The 22,309-nt window shown below is 39.2% G+C and overlaps 1 protein-coding gene across 13 annotated transcripts in view; it reads right to left on the reverse strand.

Annotated features, from left to right (window-relative positions):
* Window positions 1-22,309, reverse strand: part of ARID1B (AT-rich interaction domain 1B) — a 405,616-nt gene that overhangs the window by 166,047 nt on the left and 217,260 nt on the right. For 10 of the 13 annotated variants that reach the window (XM_039529451.1, XM_039529454.1, XM_039529450.1 and 7 more), the window contains one exon: window positions 21,027-21,068. The exons of the other annotated variants lie outside the window; for them this stretch is intronic. In XM_039529451.1, coding sequence (XP_039385385.1) covers window positions 21,027-21,068 — 42 coding nt within the window. The remainder of the gene's footprint in view (window positions 1-21,026; window positions 21,069-22,309) is intronic. 13 annotated transcript variants of the gene reach the window in all.

The following is a 22,309-nucleotide window of genomic DNA, read 5'->3' on the forward strand; positions in this document are numbered from 1 at the left end:
CATAATGAGAAGTGAAAGTGTGGAGTGATGACCAAGTTGCTGCTTTACAGATATCTACAATTTGCAGTCATGCCAGGAAAGCTGCAGAAGCTGCTGGCGCTCTAGTAGAATATGCTAACACTCTAGCGGGCAGGATTGTATTAGCCAGTTGGTAGCATAAGCAAATGCATAAAGATACAGGAAGAGATTCTCTAGTCTACAACCACTACAAACAGTTGTGTAGAGGATCTGAAATAAGATAGAAAGCTCCTTCCCTGTGACGTAAGCTTTTTTTCATCCCCCCATGTCATATGTGGGGGGGGGGGGGGTGGGGGGGGAGGGAGAGGGGCTAAGAGAGCTAGGCTGCTATGAAAAAATTAGAGACTACTTTTAATTTTTTTTTTTTGGTTGGTTAGAGTAAAATTGTTCACACCACTTAGAGGGGACAAAGTACCTCTGGGCTCATCTTCCTGTTGGGGGGCAGGGACAAGGGTGTCTGTCAAAGAGCCTTGACTGGTTCCACGAGGAGAAAGGAAAGTACTTGAATTAATCGAGCCTGAAGTCGCTCTGACAACCATCACTGGCAGTAAGAAGGAACTGAGGGGGGGAAAGGGGCGACTCTGCTCTTTTATAGCAGCATGCAGCGACAGAGGGCACATGAGCCATCCTAACAGGCAGGGCCGGCTCCAGGGTTTTTGCCGCCCCAAGCGGCGGAAAAAAAAAATAATGTGATCGCGATCAGCGGCAGCTCCACCGTGCCGCTTTCTTCTTTGACGGCAATTCGGTGGTAGGACCCGCTGCCGAATTGCCGCCAAAGAGCCGGACGTGCCGCCCCTTCCCCTTGGCCGCCCCAAGCACCTGCTTGTTGGGCTGGTGCCTGGAGCCGGCTCTGCTAACAGGTACCGCTGAGGGAAAAAATCTCTGACACATGTGCACAGGCCTACAGTGGAATTGACATGCAATCATTCGAAGGAAAATTATACCATCATTCTAAAGCCATGGAAATAAGTAGTATCCTTTTACTCCACTTTTCCTCAATGCTAAACTCATCTATTCTCATTCTCTGTGTGTGCATGAGCATATGTATGGTTATTCTAGTTCTGAGTATATAAAAAAGAGGAAATCTGATACCCTCTGGTAATCTAGCACTTGCAAAATGAAAGTGATTTAAATAATACACATTTTCTTAAACAAAGCTAGATTAAACACAGGGTCTAACATTTTGGTTTGCAGTCTCAAGCCATTTTAAGGGAATGAGACAATAGTGGTTACAGAGTAGCTGAATCCAAGAGCTAATCATGGAAAAACTGTGTAAATGTAACTAGTAGATGCCATTTATGACAATCTCAAAAACAGCATTCCAAGGCATACCATAACTCCACAGGTTTAGAATGATCGTCTGAGATTAAGTGCTTTTTAATCACATATGCCTCCTTTCTAGTTGCTTGCAAACTAGATCCAATTATTAGCAATATCACTAGCCACTACAGATTACCGGTATCTGAATTCGCAGACCAAAAATGTTAATAGAAACAACTTTTTCTTTTGGTTTAAAAATTTCACTTTCTCTCAGTTATGTACAAAACACATACAATATGCACATATGCCTTCATGTGGGAGGGGAAACTACCTTTGATGTGATGTATTTGATACATTATGCCCCTGGTCCTACAAAGACGTAAGCAAAAGTTTAATTTAATGAATCAGAGAAGTCCTGTTGACTACTGGGACTTCTAATGTGCTTAAAGTTAAGCATGTGCATAAGTGTTTTCAGGATCATTGTCTAAAGGAGGAACATGGAGTCCCAGAGCACAGACAATATGAACTGAGTCACTATCTACTGATTAAACATTCCAATGAAATAGGACTGGTAGAGATACGAAATAATGTATGAAAGGACAGCCAAGGATGTAGGAAGAATCCAGGATAAGAGAGACCAACTGGGCAAACCCCATCTTAGTTTTAAACACTAAGCTCTGCCGGGTAGTTACAAAAATGGTGCACTGGGTATACTCAACACATTCATTTTATATGTTTTTAACTCTGTTATATCAAATTACAAAAAGTTTTGTCAGATTTAACTATGGCCATCCCTAGAATGCTATGGTAAGATGAGCTTTAAAACAAAATATTTTGCAAGTTATCAGCATGCAAAAAAGTCTAGTTTTTATTTTAAAAAGTCAGAAAATACTATTTTTCTTCCATGCTCACATAATAAATATGGCTAAATGTATTTTATTGAAACTTTTTAAGAAGTCACCATTAGGCCAAGAGCAAACCTGAGAAATCTGAATCCAAAAGAAATATTTTTGAAAAAGTTACGATTAATTGAAAAGGTGTTTAGAACGTATTAGCCTAATATAAATAAGGTAAACACAATTCATAACCAAATCTGCATCCCAATCAGCAGTGCATTTTTATTTTATGCAAGTGCATAGATACTACAAAAATGGTTGTCATAAAAAAATATAGACAGATTGTACTGTATTGACTTTAACTATAGCAGTTCTTATCAAGTGACCATTAAAGTTTCAAAATAGTTTCCAACAGAACAACCTGTTACAGTTTTCTGAAATATTTACCTTTTGGGTTGTGTTTTCTACTTTTGGTCTCTGAAGATGCTTCCCCTCTCCCTTTCCAGAAAGCTGGAGCAAAACCCCATTTGGTCTTTTTGAATTATAGGAGAGTAAAAAAAAATGCCCTTATTCCATTTTAAAAAAATATCTAACCACCTTTTTTCCCCCCATACAGACACTCTACAACAGGGGTAGGCAACCTCTGGCACGGGTGCCGAAGGCAGCACATGAGCTGATTTTCAGTGGCACTCACACTGCCTGGGTCTGGGGCGGGCTCTGCGTTTTAATTTAATTTTAAATGAAGCTTCTTAAACATTTTAAAAACCTTATTTACTTTACATACAACAATAGTTTAGTTATATATTATAGACTTATAGAAAGAGACCTTATCAAAATGTTAAAATATATTACTGGCATGCGAAACCTTAAATTAGAGTGAATAAATGACGATTCGGCACAGCACTTCTGAAAGGTTGCCGACCCCTGCTCTACAACAAAATAGAAAGGGTCCAAAATTTGAAACATACAATGGATGTATTTGAGACAAAGTGGGTGAGGTAAAATCTTTTTTATTGGACCATCTTGGTTGGTGGAAGAGACAAGCTTTCAGGCTTCACAGAGCAATTCTTCAGGTGTGGAAAAGGTAACCAGTGTGTCACAGCTAAATAAAAGGTGAGGAAGATTGTTGTGCATAACACATGTTGCAAGAAACCACTTAAAATGAAAAGTTAAGCTCTTATGCTTAACAATCTGTCCCACCTTGCATTCAGCTATGACACTGGTCAAACAAAGGAAGGCACAGTACCTGCCATGAAGAACTTAAAACACTTAATTTATTTTAGTGTCTTAGTGCACACCAAGGACCTGCCCCCAATCTCACTTAAGTCATTTATATGGTATGGTAATGGAATATTATATCATTAACTTCAACGGTTGCAGATCAGGCAGATGTACTGCAGCTGCATAAACTGCTAAATAAGATCCAATTCTGCCACCATAACTCACGCTGAGTATCTTATTCTCGTGAGTAGTTCCACCAACTCAAAGGGGCTGTTCCCATAGCTACTACTCAGTGTAAGACAAAGGAGGCAGAATCAGAAGGATATGTTTACACTACCTCCCAGCTTAGGTAGACAGACGTGTACTAGTGGGGCTAGAGCCAGTTCACTGAAAATAGCAGTGTCGATGTCGCAGTTCAAGCAGCAGCTTAGGGTCTCAGGCCCACCCGAGCCCTGGGTCTGAGCTCTGGTGGCTAGCCCAAGTCTTTGCTGGAGCCGCAATGTCTACACTGCTATTTTTAGCGTGCTAGTGTAAACCCTGCTAGCATGAATCGGTTCACCCAGGCTGGGGGGCTTGCTCCCAGCTGCCGTGTAGATATTCTCTAAGCGCTCACTAGATAATTCAAGGAACTCTGATGTGTTCCTTGCAACATTGATGGAATAGTTATGGAACAAACAGTTCACAGATCAAATAGCTTTGCAGGTTTTTTTCTCTCCCCCCCCCTCCCTTTCTTTGTTACCCTCTTTCCATTTTCTTTCTTAAAACAAAGCAAATAATTAGGAATGGAATGCAAAATATGTTGTCAGAAAGCACTACGGTCACACAGCTAAAAAAAATTAAAAGAAGTTAGGAACTGGACAAATTCAGCTTCCAACAACAACAGAAACTTGGCTCTGTTGCATCTAGGTACAGTTTTGTATTCCTGTGTTTCATTTTTAAATTTGTTGCTATGGTTTGTGTCATAAATGGTGAAATTCACCCAGGCACAGATCTAGGGCAATTAAGACCTGCATTGTCCCTTTGTAGCAGGTTGGGGGGAGAGGGTGTGGAGCAGTCACACAGGGAGGGGGCCTCTCTCAAATCCTTCCCTAACACTCCCTGCCCCAGATTAGAGCAGTGGACAGAGGACAGTGCATGGCTTGATTAGATGCTGTGAAGGAACTGGATTGCCTGACTGCGGCTAGAGTGGCAGTGAATTCTATCTGTTCCCCACCCAATTCCCACTGTGTTTCCCACACAAAGCCTGAGTAACAGCTTTGTACAGGAGATTGAGAGGTCTGAATTCACTTGAAAGATATATAATAAAATACACAGGATGTGCAACATGGTCCAGATAAGATTACTGTTGGAACCCGCTGTTGGAATCACTGACTGCGCAATTCAAAGGTTGCATTAATTCTAATTAGGATTTTTTCTCTTTTGCAAGTAATTAGATATTATTAATTACATGTTAATAAATAACAACAAAGATCTAAAAAATTGAGAGAGAATTTGTAATGGATTTTAAATCCAAAGCAGAATATATTTTTAGTTTGCAAACTTGCACATGTACACAATTGGGAGCCAACACAGGACTGGAGTGGCATTATGAGGAGAAAAAAGTGAGTGCATATGAAAACTTTGTACGCATTAAGAGTGGATGTAGTACACAGACCTGAAAAGGACCTCTTTAGCTAAACATTATAAGGTATGCAACTAACACCCAGTTTCAAAACTGTGACTAAATTAAGCAGAAAAGGCAAACTAAATATTAAAATGGTACCTACCGTACATAAATATTTATTCAGATATTTTCACATAAGCCAGCAGGAACTGGTTAAAATTTGTCTCTGAAAATGCTGAAGACCTAATACAGTAATTAATTTTATTATTTATTTATCATCATAAGCACATCAACTGCCCTATTTCTTCATCCCTCTAGTAAAAAGGGTTCATTTCTACTCCACTACAACTCCAGGAACTTTTAGGCCATGTTAAATAAAGAAATGAAACTTCTGTAGTTCTAGATCTATCATTTGCGTCAGATTATAATCTCAAATGTAGAATTCTACTTTATGTGAACAATCTGATACTGCACTGGCACATGGAAGCGCACTAACAGATTTTTTGAATTACACAGTGATCCATTCTGTGAACATTACTTATTGAGCAAGCCAAATCTGCACTAAGCAGTATGACTGAAAGAATGATGGCAAGAACTACATCTGAGAAGCATCACAAAATTAGACTAGGACTGGAGGAGGTACAATGACTGCAGTCATACACCATACCAGAGCAGGTTCTGGCCGGATCTCCTAACAGTTTCTTTTCATCTGTGGAAGTAGCTGCCTTTGCTATTCTACAACAATCAATAATATGAGTGGGGCATGAAATACAGAATTCTTACAGTTTAGACCAGTGCAGGATATGAAATAAAGCAGCAGCATATTTCTATATATGAATCAGGAATAACAACAAGTTTATTAAATTGTGGTGCTCAGATAGCATTCTATGGCAATTAAGGCCATATAGGTAGTTAGTAGAAAGTAATGTGTGGATTAATAATTATTATCCTCCCTTTTCCACCCCACCCCACCCCCCAATTTTTCCCTCTCTGTTGTTATATTTTATATCTTCCAAAGAACAAAAATGTACCCAGCATTATGAGGATGGCTGATCATGAGGAGAAGACCTTTTGCTTTGTTTTTAAAAAGGTTGCAATTTGCACACCCTCACCCCTGCTGATTTCATGCCTGGCCTCTTGTCCTCAATGCCCATTCGGAGGTCTACTTTATGAAAATTCTGTTAGAGTAAAGGCAAGGGCTGGGCTGAGCCGAGCCATGGCCTTCATTAAACACGAAGAACATAAACTGTTGCCTCAAAGTGATAGTCAACTCATAACACAGAAGAGGAGGAAAAAAAAAAAAGGATGAAGAGGAAGAGGAATGGAGAAAAGATGGGGAGAAAAGTCTTCCAATTCCTATTCAATACAGCCTGCTTGCAAGCACAATACTCTTTCAATTTACACCCAACAAGATTTCACTTGAAATTTTCAAGTTAATTAAATTTTACTGTTTCCATTTCAGGCTTGGGGATCACTTAACAAGGTTGCATACACTGAGACAAACCTTGGTTCTGTTGGTTTTTCCCATTGGCTTCACTCAGGACTGTTTTACTAAACAAAATGTTTAATTTTGGGTCTCTTATTTATTTATTTGTTTATTTATTTATTTTTAGGAAAAACACAACTAAAAAACTAGTTCAAATAAAAAAGCTGAATTTGAGGAAAGCAGTGGTACAGTTGGGAACAGAAGCACTAATTCAGCAAAGCATTTAAATACATGCTTAAGTCCCACCACTGTCAATGAGATTTAATCGTGTACCTAAAACAGTGGTTCTCAAACTTTTATACTGGTGACCCCTTTCACATAGCAAACCTCTGAGTGCGACCCCCCCCCTTATAAATTAAAAACACTTTTTAATATATTTAACACCATTATAAATGCTGGAGGCAAAGCATTGTTTGGGGTGGAGGCTGACAGCTCACAACCCCCATGTAATAACCTCACGACCCCTTGAAAGGTCCGGACCCCCAGTTTGAGAACCCCTGGCCTAAAATTATGCTTGTGCTTAAGTGTGTTGCTGAATGGGAAGGGATTGCTGTACTGTGTCTGGAGAATCATACTCTTTTCATGTCTCAGGGCACACAAGACACATGGTCTGTTCTCTGGGCCATTTCCCTATAGGGGAATTAGAAAAAGAAACAGACACAGAGAACCTAGAGATATGGGTTTCAAATGATTGAACCTATGCAATATATTTAAAAGGCTGGTTGACACCAGTTAGGCTATACTGGAAGGGAAACCGCAGTTGGCATTATGGCTCACCAACTTAAATAGGGCACCAGAGGGGGGGCACTCTGAATAGGAAGTAAGGAAAATGTGTGGGGATGGGGGGAGGGGAGCATTGAAACAAATATATTAAAAACCTACTGTAGGTCTATGGGGGAGAAAAGTGGCTTTTTAAATTTCCACTTCAGCTACTGTGCTTGAATTTTTTTAAATTCAAAGATAGCTGTGTAACACTGCCTACAGTAGAAACTTGAATTTAATAGGCACGAAGCAGAAGGTGTGTAGCATTTTCCTCTGATCACAAGGAACAAGCACTTAGCTGAGAGAGATCCACAATGAGTCACTGCAGGGAGGAATCAAATACATCACAGGTACATGCCAGCCTTTTTTTATTATTATTGTACCATCTGAAAAACACTTTATAACTTAAAGCCCTAGAAAAAAATCCATCTTAAATCAACCAGCCCTTTATACCTATCAGACTACACCACACTGTATCACACCATAGCAGTGCATTCACACAATTCTAGTGGAGGCTGGGTAAGGCCAGAGGGGAAGGTCAGCATTTCCTTTACAAACTCCTATTTTTAGTTGTTTATAAGTAAGCTTATAGATTCACTCCAAGCTGAAACTGGGCATACTCTCAACCCCAGCACTGAAGTGAATTACTTTCCACGGAATTTCAAACATTAGTTTAAAACTATTTTAATATTGCACATCTGCAAAATAGCATATTTTTAACATTGTATATTTTGACAGCATTTAAAAAATCCTCTAAGATTAATTTGAAGTTTAAAATACAGTACATTTAATTAAGGGCCAGATTCTGCCATTTTTACACTGAATACCATCTTACTCCACGAGAGATACTACATGTCTACACCTAACTGCTACACCTGCACCACTCTAGTGCTTCAGTGAAGACACTACCTACACCAACGGAAGGGGACATATTTCACCTCCCCAAGAAGCAGTATCTAGATCAGTAAGAGAATTCTCCCGTCAACCTAGCGCTGTCTACACCGAGGATTAGGTTGTTTTAATGGTGTCACTCAGGGGTGTAGGTTTTCACACCCTGAGGGCTTGGCTACACTTACAAATTTGCAGCGCTGCAGCAGGGTGTGAAAACACACCCTCTGCAGCGCTGCAAATTGCGGCGCTACAAAGCGCCAGTGTAGTCAAAGCCCCAGCGCTGGGAGCCGCGCTCCCAGCGCTGTCCGTTATTCCCCACAGGGATGTGGAGTACAGTACAGGGAAAACTCTCCCAGCGCTGGCGCTTTGACTACACTTAGCGCTTCAAAGCGCTGCCGCGGTAGCGCTGCCGCGGCAGCGCTTTGAAATGCAAGTGTAGCCAAAGCCTGAGTAATGTAGTTATACCAAACTAATTTCCTTGTGTAGACAGTGGTTTTATTTTACCACAATGGCATAGTGAGTGAGGATTTCAGAATCTGGCCCTACGCAATTAGCCCTTAAAATAGTATAATTTTTCTTATATTGCCTATGTCTGTGCATCTATCTGTGTATTTTGGGTAGGAGAGAACAACCAATAGATATGTTGGCTTACATGTGCCTACTGAGCATACAGAGTCACCATTTTTCAGAAGGATTTTTAGTGTGCATTTTTAACACAAACTATACATCTACTGAATATCTATTTTCACAATAACATGGACAGGCTCTAAACAGTAGCAGTTTCTATAAAGTGAGAGATTCTTCTTAACACATGAAGTAAATGATCTAACTACAGAGGAGTGGGATAAGATTGGAATTTCAGCCTGATACTGAAATTTCCTCTGTGGGTTTACAGCAGAGTCAGTATTTTATACTTTTTGGTTCTATCTAGTATTCCAACCACTGCAACATACCACACAAAACTGTACACCACAGTTACCATCCGATAGAGTACGTAGGCCATTTTGAATGTTTATATATATATACACCTACGTATAAACAATGATCCATTAGCTTCCCCTTGCCCACTGTATCAAGTTTAAACTTCTAGTTTTCACCAACACCCAAGCTACAGGCAGAATCTCACTGTATCGTGCTCTCCTTAGCCCCCTTCACTCTGTCAGTGATGACAGCTTCACTGCCTCTTTAATTTCCTTCTCCCACTCCTGTCTTCACTCATTCTTCCATGCTGCTCCTGATCCAGGGAATGACCTCCCAATCCCAACATGCTTTCAAATCCCTCCTTAAAGCCCCCTTTCTGCAAGGCCAACTATAGAAAAAATATCTTTAAAAACCAAAAAAGCTTTATCTAAAGAAACTCCTTCCTTTCGGTTCTTTTGTGCTCTTTGCAACAATGTCCTGATATCTTTGTCCTGCACAGCACCAAGCACATTATCACAACTTCACATACATATATACATACATTTACAATATGTAAAGTTGTTGCTTGTAAGCATATATTATATACTATAGCAAACAAACCAGTCAGCCATTATGAAACCTAGTTCTACAAGAGCAGTTTAATTTCTTCCTCCCTAAACAGCAGTTGGAACATTTCTCAAAACATAACACTGAAATACTAATTTTTTGAAACACACATGTATTCTAGCTCCCTCTCTTTCATAGGCATGTTTTCTAAGGTAGAACTCTATCAATGGACAGTCTTTACACAAGGATTAAAAACATACAGATTATATTGTTTATATTATAATATAACCAGCATGTCTGCTATGATACTCAAGACATTACCATGAGTGAGTTCCCAAGGGCTTCAAATAGGAGACTCAGATAGGTCTTGATACAGAAAAATGCAGCAAGCGGGATGGAAAGAGAAAGACACACATGCAAAACCTCCACCTACCTATAAATACAGTGCTGAGTTTTGTTTTTCAAATTCCAATATTACCTAAGGTGGTTTTCACTACAGTAGCCTCTGGACTTCCAGCTTTCTGCTTGAGGTAGTATCACAGACATCGTAGTAAAACCATGCAATTAATAGTTGAACAGTCTAATATTTTTTACAATTGACAAATACTGGCTCTTGTATACTGAACTCATAATATTGGACAGTTTTAAACATCAAAACAATATGAAAATCACATCAAAACAATTTCTGATTTTGGTCACTCATTAAATAAAGAGAAAAACATGAAAATAAATAAGTTTTGTTTTTTTTTAAATCTAGTAGAATTAACTGTTCATAAGGAAAATTTAATTTAAGAAGCTAAGGAACTGACTTGCTAATAACAAGACATCCCAGTGCAACTCTACCCCAATAAAATTCTCCATCCAAATCCCAATTCAGAAGATAAATACAAAAGAACCACCTTGTATCAAATGAGCAATGCAGTAAGGAAAACTGCAGAACTGCAGAAGGTCATTTTTGCAATAGGGATGTACTATTAATATTATTAAACAATCATTTTATTATTGTTGTTTTTTCGTCTTTGAAGTTCACTGTCACACAAAGCTAAGCCACTGCACACCTGACTCAAGTCAGAAAATGGCAAACTGCTTGCCGACCTAAAAAAGGTTTTCACATCGCTCTTTGCAATCTGCATTTTTCAAGCTGTACACCCCACTTTTACTATCTTAAGTGTTTGTTTTGTTTAAAAGAAACCCAACAGAACAAAAATACTTATAAGTGACAGAAACATACATGTACTACTTCTCATTGTCTATTTACACCCTGTAGTACATGTATGTTTCTGTCACTTGTAAGTATTTTTGTTCTGTTGGGTTTCTTTTAAACAAAACAAATTATGCCAGTTGAAAAAAAATCCTAAGATTAATGGGAAACTGCTTTCTGTAACAAGGTGGGGTGTGTTGCCTCAGTGAGCAGTCTGGACACATCAGTTATGCAATACAGTGCAATTTGCAGAAGAAAAAAAAATCTGGTCTAACCTGCTCTACTCCAGACAAGGCCTATTTTACAAACATTCTGTTCTCTCTCCACACAACACATAGACTACCTGCCTCAACATTTATTTAAAAATTCCAGGTATTTAAAAGGCAAACATTATGCTCCAATTATAAAATGGGTTCAATATAAATATGATACTCACCAAGAGCGCCAAAAAAAAAAAATCAACATGAATCAAATGTAAATCAAATGGACTACACAGAATTGTAACTGACCCACAGAATTATAGGTAAATTGTATTGGTTATATTTTAACAGCCTGTAGTTCAGCTACAAATAAGGGCACTATTAACGGAACACTGAATGTAAACAACTAGTTTGGAAACAAGAGACTGTAAAACATATGAGGTCTCACAGATTACAAATGTGGTACAGAGGCAAATGACAGTAGAGCAGTGAGTATGGGTATATGCTTTCTTTTGTCGTAACTCTTTTATGATTGGATTGTGGTGGCCTACATGTGTCCAATTCACACTGGACAGATGTCTCCATCACAAAAAAAAAAATCAGACGCTGAACCTTTCCAGTGTCTCACCAGAGAGCTGAACTTCCCTCTCACCCTTGAGATATTCTATTCAAGTTAAGATTGAGGCACATCAGTAAAGCAATGTGGGGAAGCATAAACTTCTCCTTTTGACGTAACTGTTATATGGATAAAAGATTTCAGTAGCCAGTGCTGTTCACCTGGCAACTTTTACCAGCACTAAAAATTAAATATTATCAAAAACAGTTATAAAACAACCAGAAAAGAAAAAAAAATATTTACCAAGCACTATTTACTATAGATGATATCTTAGCAATGTCCAGACAATTGTCTTGAACTGAAGACACAACAGGTATTTTATTTATGAAAATTACATGCCAAATTCTGTCCCCAAACATCCCAAAGTCAGCGGGAGTTGTACACATGTATTGGAGAGCAGAATTTGGTACTATTTCTACATTAAAGTAAAGAGCTAATTCTACAATATTAGAGGTTGAGATAGGTAGTGTATATATTTGCTTGTTTATGCAGGGGCACAGTTCTTCTATTGTGTATGGATATGTAACGGAGATACAGCATGGCCTAAGGAATTAAGGAAAAGGCTGGTAGGTTAGGACCCTTTAGTGCTAATACCATCTCTGTGAATTACTTTTTTGTGGCACTAAAATCACTTTGAGGGAAATTTTCAAAGATGTTGAGATGGGCATGCAGTTGCTCAGCTTTGCCCAGACTGGTTTTCTGCAAGGTTTTCAAAGCTCATTATGAGCAGAGCTGTGTTTTAAAAAATAAATTACCATTTACCCTTGCAGATTGCCTAGCTGTAGCACAAAGTCACTGGTAACTGCTGTCCAGTCTGGGCTACGATCAAATGATCAAGCATTTCAGACCTCACACACAGCGTAAGGACTATACATATAATCATGGGCAGCTAAGGCAACAACCACCTGTTCTGGTAGGCGGTCTCTTAGGGCAAAGAAAAGTAGGATGCCCACCTGTGCCATGTGAGAATGGCTATGCTCTGCCCGGCCTTGCTGAACCCTCAACTCAAAAGGACATCATGGTTCCTCCCTGAACTCCCACCTAATCATTTTTGGGACTGTCACCCAGAAGCATAATATGGTGAACACCAACAAGTTTTGATTACAAAGATCGAGGAGGGAAGAACCAACTCTCAATGTCCTGTTTAGCTCTTCTGTACAGAGCCTTATTTTTTCCCCTTTTTGATCCAGCCCAACCAGTTTCCCCATCTTCCCTATCTTATGGTGGAGCTCTGTGGGGCTCTACAAATCATCTGGTAGGAGGGGGACAACTATTGAGTGCTAGAGGACTATAAGGAAGCAGTGCACTTTGGTGGGGACTGAGAAGGGGGGCAATATTCTTTCTTCACTAATGTCTCTGCTCTGTCTTACCTCTTCCATATTCCACATGGTTGGAGATGCTTCTCCTGAGGCCTTAACATCCAGCATACCCTGGACTACAATCAGTATTTTGCTGAGAGGAAAGCCTATATAACAAAATCCTGATTTTCCAGGACTAACTCCTGGAATTTAGCAAAAATAAAAAAATTAAGCAATTGCTTTCAGTTATCCTTGTGTCCTGAGTGCTTGGGGAAAATGGGCTCGAGAGAGGGCTAAACTGAGACCACACAATATCTTCTCTCATGCATTCTTGAGCCTGTCCTGAATAATGTGGGAAGGTTGGGAGTGATGGAGAGCAGGCCCAGCCAGAGATGCGTCAACTTTCAGCTTTGTGGTTAGTCACAGCTATCTCAGAAATACTTTGTGCACCTTTTGGGGCCTCTGTGCAGTTTTGAAAATCTCACAAGAGCCCCTTACAACCAAACCTCATCCCGTTCCCCACTCTTAGGGCAAGGACCTTCAGGGGACTTGAGTGATACTAAAACAGGGTGTTGAAAATGCTGTAAATGATCAGGGGGGCAAAAAAAAAAAATAAAAAAAATCCACAACCGTCATTTTCAGTCATGCACACTTTTGAACATTTTGGCCTTAATCTGTCTCAGTTTCCCCATCTGTAAAATTAGGATGATAGTACTCACTTACCTAACGCACAAGAAAATTGTGAGGATTATTTGGGCAGTGTTTTGAAAATATAAAGTGATAAGTACTATTATTATTGGAGAATTTTTTCAACTATAGTTTAGAAAACGAACGAAAACATATATTTATGTCCACTAGTTCAAGGCAGGCAATTTACCTGGGCATGAAAGTCTTAGTGATGTATTTATTGCAACTATATAGAAAATGTATGTATCTATAAAACTTCATATTTTTTACATCTCAAGGATTCAGATAAAATTACTAATTTAGATTAAGTATAATCCAAATTCAATCCTCAGTAAGACCTGTGTAACTTGGCTGAAGTCAGTGGAGGGTAATGGGAGCATCTATCAATTCTAAATTAGACTGAGCCCACCAGTCCTTTTCACAACCCCCAGATTCCTAAAAAAAAAATCACGAATTACAAAGATGTAACTAGGAGCACATTTCCCCATATTTTTCTACATATAAACACACACACATCAAGTGTCAACATATCAAGACAGAGTTAATTCAGAGACTGAACAAAATCCTCTTCTAACAAGGATTAATTGGCTTTAAATTTTACTGTGCTTTGAAAATGCAAGAGTTACTAGTAGCCAGCAGATGGCAGAAGCAGAGGCTGCTTAGAGGCCTCAACAAAAGCAAGCTATCTTAAGCAAGACAGAATTATTAACAGCTACTTTTCCTTCTTCTTACATTGCTCTTTTTTGCCTTCTTTCCAAGAAATATTTACTTTTTTTGCCCATCAACTTACTACACTTTTTAAAATCTTGATGATACACTTATAATATTTTCAAATGTCATTCCTGCTCTGTCTCATATCTCTGGACTTCTCTACTATGAATGTTGCTACAACAACACATATCTTTCTGGATCCTCCACTCATGATAGGAAGAATACTCTCCTCGGTATCCCATACATCAGATCAGGTAGCTACAGTCTAAGATTCACTGTCCATCTAAATTCCCCCCGGGAGTTGAACTCATGGTATCTGAGACTACAAGAGGGAATGTGCTATAGAAGATGCATTGTGGTATGCTGTGCTATTGCAGTAACACAGCATTTGCAGGGTGGAGGAGGAAGAAGGAAGCTACGTAAACTGGAGTAAAAATAGCATATTGGGGTGAAAAAGTTATGGTCCCCCCTTAGTGCAATGGTCGAAAAGATTAGCTTATATACTTCACTTGGTTCTTGCAAAACTGGATATCTTATGTCAAAAAATGTGAGCATTAAAACAATCTGCATGTTAGCAGCATATTTTAAAAGAGTTACATATAGTATCTCTTAATCCTTGCAGTTACTAAATTATGAAGATGAGGTCATCCATTTATGCTATGTCACTAAACCATAAGATTGGCTGGTTCCATCACCAATGCCTAAAGCGCCACTGCACTGACACAACCCCATCAGAAATATCAGCCGTATTACATTTCTTTAACAGAACCATCTCTCTATTCTGCTGAACTCTAGATCAAAGGCAAACATCTTCTCCTATGTTTTTCTTCTAATGGAGAAAATGTAAAATCAGTTCCATGATGAATGTGTTCATTGGAAATAAAACAGCTCTGTCTCCCCAAAGGCAACAATACATTCCCGCCCAGAGATGAACAGGTGGAGCTACCTCCTACTTCATAGCTGCTTGGGAGGCAGCGGCATAACTCTACCTCTGAACATTAGGAAACATTCCACTTACAGAGTCTGACAGGCTTTCTTTTCTGCCCTTGTTGTTGTTGTTTTTAAATGACATCTGTAAATCACTAATCCAGTTACCATTTATTTCATATGTCAAATTATAATCCTAACTTAATGTCATACAAAGCAACATAATAGGAATGATTAAGCCAATTACATCACAACACATCTTAAAACTACTCACAATGGCAGGATTAGAGCTCAAAACCAAAGCAGAGAGCCCCAGTTCTTGATGGAGCTCCCCCACTGTACAAGTCTAAGTGTCTCTTTTCCTGTTGCACAAAGTTGTGTGCTGCCTGACATGTAGCTGCTGGACTGTCATTAACAAACTTATTTAAATTAATACTGCATTAAACTAGAATCACTGCATCTCAGCATTAGCTAGAGTAGGCAGGCTGTGTGGCTGCCTCTACAAATAGTACTAATGGCACTTCGCAAGCTGAGATGTGAAAGAGGTGATCTCACTCTTCTCTTCTAAGACACTGAGTACATAGTCTTTTACTCTATATTATTTGGGTCAGTTTACTGTTGATACTGAAGGCTCCAGCGAGAGAGAAGGAAAGAAGAGAGCAGGAACTGAGCGAAGATAGGGTCTTCTAAAGCAGGAGTATCAAATTCATTTTAGGGAGCGGGCTGAATTCCATTTGTAACTATGGTCAGTGAGCCACGTTAGAAATTACCCACAATCCACAGCGGAACTCTCACTGATGTCAATTGGAGGTTTGTACAAAGATCAAAGGTAGGATAGGGCCCTTATGTAGTAAGTAACTAACCTTTTAAGCTAAGATTTTTGGCTGTCCTATTGAAAATTGGGTATCTAAATCCCTTAGGAGGCTTTGAAAATCTCAGCCTTAGTTGTTACTATTTGGTCACTGTTTTACTGTCAAATTTAGCATCATTCAATATGGCTATCTTTCAGGACTACCACTATTTCTGCCCTCTATTTCTATTCCTTCCCTTCCCTCCTCTGTCTGTGCTCCCCCTTTCCTGTCTTTTTATCTCTCTGACTTTTTTCCCTTTGCTATTCCTTTCCTGCAGCAACTTCCAATTTCATTCCTGGTGGTCCTTATTTCCACCTGCTGAAATGCATTTCCCCAACGTATCTACTAAAATCCTGAGAAATGCAATAGTTACTGCTGGTATTTAAAGTGCTGTCATTAGGGTACAACAAGATTAATGGAAGGGAGGAGCATACACCTCTTAGAACTGTTGTTTTGAGTTGTCTGTAGACTCAGGCAGCTATCACTGTATCAGTTTACCCTCACTCCACATTTGAAAGCTTTTCTTGGCAACTAGGAAAAACGTAGGGGGTCTGTTTGTTTGTTTAATAAATGAAAGTTTAGATTCTACCAAATCTGAATGTACTATACAGAACACAGCATGCACAGTATATGGCATGTAGACTGGGTGTGTGACACCATTATTCTAAAACCCTGAAGCCATTCTCACAAAGGCCTCTCTCTTGACAATAAAAACTTTCTGACTCATGCACCCTGAAGGGGCCAGGGCATCTGTGGACACATTGACTGGGCACATCCTCTCAGCAGGCTCCTTTATTGGGGCTCCTAAGCCCTAGTTGCAACCTAACGCTATTGTCCTGAGAGAAAAGTGAAGAAGATAATGACTGCCCTCCTTTGGGAATAGTTTAATTAGCACCCTAACCCCCCCCCCTCCACACATACACACAGACACACGTGATTAGGAAGCCAGGATGGTGGAGGGAAGACTAATACCTTTTTAATAGGCAGCAGGTTTAAAAGAAACAAAAGGAAGTATTTCTTCACACAACACACAGTCAACCTGTGGAACTCATTGCCAGGGGATGTTGTGAATGCCAGGACTATAACAGGGTTCAAAAAAGAATTAGATAAGTTCATGGAGGATAGGTCCATCAATGGCTATTAGTCAGGATGGGCAGGGATGCAGCCCCTTGCTCTGAGTGTCCCTAACCTCTGTTTGCCAAAAGCTGGGAGTGGACGACAGAGGTTGGATCACTCGATTGCCTGTTCTGTTCATTCCCCCTGAAGCACCTGGCATTGGCCACTGTTGGAAGACTGATCCTGGGCTTGATGGACCATTGGTCTGACCCTGTAAGGCTGTTCTTATATGCCAGCTATGGTCAAACTGTCCCAGAGCACCTACATGTTGATCCATTGTTTTCCCACTCCCTCCTAGTACATGAACATGCACACACACAAATGCCATGCTAAATCCTAAAATATTAAAGTTAATCAAAAGCTATCCCAATTTGCTGTAAAGAAGAAACCAAACTAAACCACATACCACTCCCACAAGTTCAGAAGCTGCAGTTGCATCACATTGAGTTGTTTCCTCCATTCTACAAGACTGCTGGCACATACAGCTGATCATTTTTGTTTTCTACCAGCCACTCAGAGGAGAGGTTTAAAGAGCATGTTATAAAGCTTGGGGTCTCTTTCCATCTAACCAGCAAACCACAACTACTTTTTAAAAGCCCCCAAGGGGGTTCTCCCATTGGCATAGCTAATTCACCTCCTCGAGAGGCAGGAACTAGGTTCTAGTGTCGACCTACCGCAGTCTACACAGGGGGCTAGGTCAGCTTAACTATGTTGCTCAGGAGTGTGGATTTTTCACACCCCCAAGTAATGTAGCTGAGTCAACCCAACTTTTTAGTGTAGACCAGGCCTCAGAACCAAAAAAAAGAAAACATTTTCTTGGACCCTTCCATTAAAATTAACCCCATGAAAAAACTTTTGATCCTAAAAGGGAAGAGTTCACAGAACTAGAGCAGAGCGGGGAGGGGGAAAAAAAAAGTATACTAAAGGCAAAGTGATATTAAAGGCCTCAATCTAATAGTACTTTCAATGTGCAAATCTCCCATTAACTTTAATGGGACTTAACACACATCCAACCACATCTATATGGGAAAAAATGCTCTCTGTCCACCAAAAGAGGCTCTTTTAAAAAATGGAATTTGTTGATAATGTGGACCAATAGCTATGTTTTAATTTTAATTTTTTTTTTAATTTACATTTAAAGACATCAACTATTTTTTCCAAAACCATGTGCGGATTTTACACCAAAAATATCCTGAAGATTTCTAAAATGTACCTAGCATCATCAAGGACCCAAATGTTTTATGGTTTGCTGGGGAAGGGAGAGGGGAGAAATCCACCAACTAACAATGGTCTCACTAGACCTTCACCTGATGGAGCACAAATGTTGTAAAGAAATAGTATTTTGCTAATTCCCCTAGTATGTGTTTTCTTGGGAAAGTTACACATTCTTAAACATTGCCAGATTATGTGTTTACTAAATGAAATAATTAGGCAGAATTAAAAACAAAAGCATATATTACTATGAACTCTTTCTTTTAGTAATTTAGTTTTCTCCTTTTTATTCCACCAAATCTAAAGGAAATACAACTATAAAGGCCTTTCAATAACAGTAAGACAAGCAGACAAACAGTCAGCAACAGGTGCAATGGATGAACCCCCACAAAAATACACCAGCACCCATTGCATCCGCATACACTTATACATGCAAAAGCCTGTTGGTGCCCCGAAATGTGAAGCACTTATTGTATCTGCAGCTGAAAATCCAGCTCCTAGAAAGCCCGATTTAAACCTATAAAGAAATGCGGCCTAAAAACTGGTAATCCAGGCTCATACCATCATGCAAACTCTGATTTTAAGCCTTTTCATCTAAGTCATCCTCTATTTGCGAGTTAGTCAAATCCACACAAACTGTTTTTTCATAACTTAAGAATTACTTTTATTCGCTATTCAGAATCATTGTTGGGAATCTTGAATCTAAAATTGTTTCTCCTCACAAACAGTGCTTATTTTCATTGACCATGGGCACACATACAAGTTTGTTAGCATAGTGTTGCTCATTAGTACTGTTCTGGGGGGCATTTATTTTGCATTCAGAAAAAAGGAAGGGGAAGCACTTAGTTCTAAGGGGAAAGAAAACAGTTATTTAGACTTTGGAAACAGGTGTAAGAAAAAATGTTAAGCCGATTAACTGAATGTTGGATTCACTAAACTTGAGTGTATCTTTTTTCTCTGTGTCCTTGTGTGTATGTGTGTATATATATATATATATACACACACACACACACACACAGAGAGAGAGAGAATACATTCATATAAATAAATAGCCTTTGGTATTTTATATAGATATAGATATAAATATAGATACCAAGATACCAAGGGCTATTAATCTCCCAAATACACACACACATATCCCTTGGTATTCCTTCTCTAGATACGGACATTCTATTAGTAAAGCTACTTTCTGAGGGAAGAAAAAAAAACCTCTTGGGCTTATAAAATCTCATAGAAAGACCCCACCCATGTCTCTAGTAGGTGATACTAGAAGTGTCACTTGTACGGATTCAGATTTATAAAATCCAAAAGATTATGAGAAATTATTAAAATTACTGATGTAAAAAGGAGCTTCAAACTGTGATCTCTATGAAGTTGATTTTAAGAATGAAACCAACCTGCAAGTTAGGCCATAAAACAATAGCATAGCCTTTTCCACAGTGAGTTAGGCTGAGAGAGCTATTGCTACAATAATCTTCAGTAATACTTCTGTTTACCCAGCTAGTATGAAGGATTATGGAGATGAGTTCACAAGAGTTGACCCTCCAGGTTTATTAAATATTCAACGAATAGTCTGTATGCATGCTGGGTATTAAATAAAAAATGGAAAATGCTGCTGACTACCATATGTTAAATACTTCAAATAATACTGGAGTAGCACTATTTATTTTTTAATAATTTTATCAGCTATCACAACACAAAAACATGCAACAAGGACATTACCATAAGTCTTATTATCATAAATGTGTAGATGCTTTTTAAGAGTTAAAATTTAGGATTTTTTTTTTTTGGTTTGGCTAATTTTGTTTATGGTATTCCTTATAAACTTGTAGAAGTTATTTCATCTTCTCTTGATTGTTTCACTTTGGTAGTAATATCACTGCTATTTTCTCACCTGCAGTGGTATCACAGCATGTGGGGTTTCAGCAGCAGGGGACTCTTCATTGTCATGATTTACCCCTAATGTTCCTACAATCTCTTCCCCCTCCCTTATCTATTCTCTCTTCTCAGCTAGCTTGCCTATAGCCTACACACAATCTGCCTTGCCTAAAATCATCTGCTACTAGCATTCAATTAAGAACTGTGATCAACACCATAAGGTACATCGACCAATAAGCGCTAGGATGCACCCCAACCAGTTTGCAGAATAGCTCTGGAGTGTTCTCTGGAACACGTATCCAGTATGCCATGGATACACTTACAATTGAACACAGGGTGAAACAGCTGTTGACTAAACTGCTTTCTGCTTGGGGTGCATTGTGAATAAGGGCCATGAACAAATGAGTTAACCAACAGATTGCAAATCAGATAATGGCTACCAGTATTTAATTGTTAAGACCTGTGAATTTCAAATTTATGGAACATGATCATGAACAAACATTCAGTCAACTGCAATTTTAAAAGTCACTAGAACACTACCTTCTGCTTTTCCTCCTTGGCTCCCCTAAATAAAATTTCCCTGAGTAAACAAAAGGAAGTAACACTATCAAACAGCCCCACATTCCATCCTCAGAGTTTCAGGAATATGGGATAGCTGTTGAACTGGTGGATCTGAATCACAGAACTCCCAAATCTCACGCAGGAAATTACCCTCTTCTGTGACACTGGATCCACCAGTCTAAATTGATGTGACCTATATAACAAAACTGCATCAAACTACACACCTTCAGTCCAAATGCAGCATCCTCCGAGGCCAAGACTTCAACCTGAAATTATAAGGAGAAAAATCATTTCAAATTTAGCCACTATCAGAAACCTTCCCTGAGCACAGCACCAGAATCCAGGCCAAACGAATATCCAGAAAGTGGGGGCCCTTGTGTAGTCTACCACATGGAAACCTAAATAGGGAATTGGCCATGCCAAACTATCAACCAACCACAAAAATCCTCAGAGGAGAAAGAGGGAGCTCTACAATCATTCTTTAAGACCTACACACAAAGTAGGTTACCTGCCTAAGCCATGCCAAGAGGGCAGACTGCAATTTTCCAGTGCCACACACTTTACTGTAATACAGCTGGAACCATGTTTTCCAACGGAGGTTGAGTCACAGGAAGAAGTTTCCTGTGAACATTAAGAATCACCCGGCAGTGTAATTATCTGACACAGCAGATCAGAATGATCTAAACTCCTACCCCATTTCACTCCTCCCCACTAGGACTAATACTCTTGCATCATCGCAAAGTGGAAAAACTGCAACTGGAAAGTAGGCAGCATAAAGTCTCACTTATAGACCCCTGTCCTGTCTTGGGCAGAGCAGATTCTTCTGAAACTCTGGAATTGAGAGAATAAGATCTCTCCTGGCAAAGACTGTTTTCTGCCTGACTGCAAGGTTTGGGAGCTCAAGGGACATAGGCTTGTTAAGTGCCAAAAGTGAAATTACTTATTGGTTGCCTTGCAGCTTACAGGTCTAGGAGTTGGTAACCTATTAATCTGGACTGAGAGAGCTGAGAGAATGGAAAAACAGGCACAGTACCTGATTTTCCATTGAAAATGTCAGCTTCTTGTCAATATTTCACATTTCAGCACTTTTACACTGAGAATCTCAAAGTGCTCTTATAAATTCTAATTGATTAAGCCCACAATACCCTTCTGAGGTTGGGAAGTGTCCTCATCCCATTTTACATATACGAAAAAGAGGCACAGAAAGCTTAAGTGATTTACCCATGTTCAGGCACCAAGTCAGTAGCAGAGCCAGGAACAGAATTTACGATTCCTACCCTTAGTCCCTGCCTCCTTTAAACACTAGAAAACACTTCCTTCCTTTGATTTACATTTTATTTTAAAATGCTAATACTGCATTATAATTTATACAACTAGTATAACTAGAACTAATGTATCTAATCTACAGTTTAACGTGAAAAAATGAAAGAAGGATTTCAAGCAAATCAAGAAAAGAAATGAATGGCAAGTTTCAGCCTGGAGCAAATTTGAATGCCTGAGTTATAAA

The sequence above is a fragment of the Mauremys reevesii genome, linkage group 3 (assembly GCF_016161935.1).
Source record: "Mauremys reevesii isolate NIE-2019 linkage group 3, ASM1616193v1, whole genome shotgun sequence".
Taxonomy (NCBI): Eukaryota; Metazoa; Chordata; order Testudines; family Geoemydidae; genus Mauremys; species Mauremys reevesii.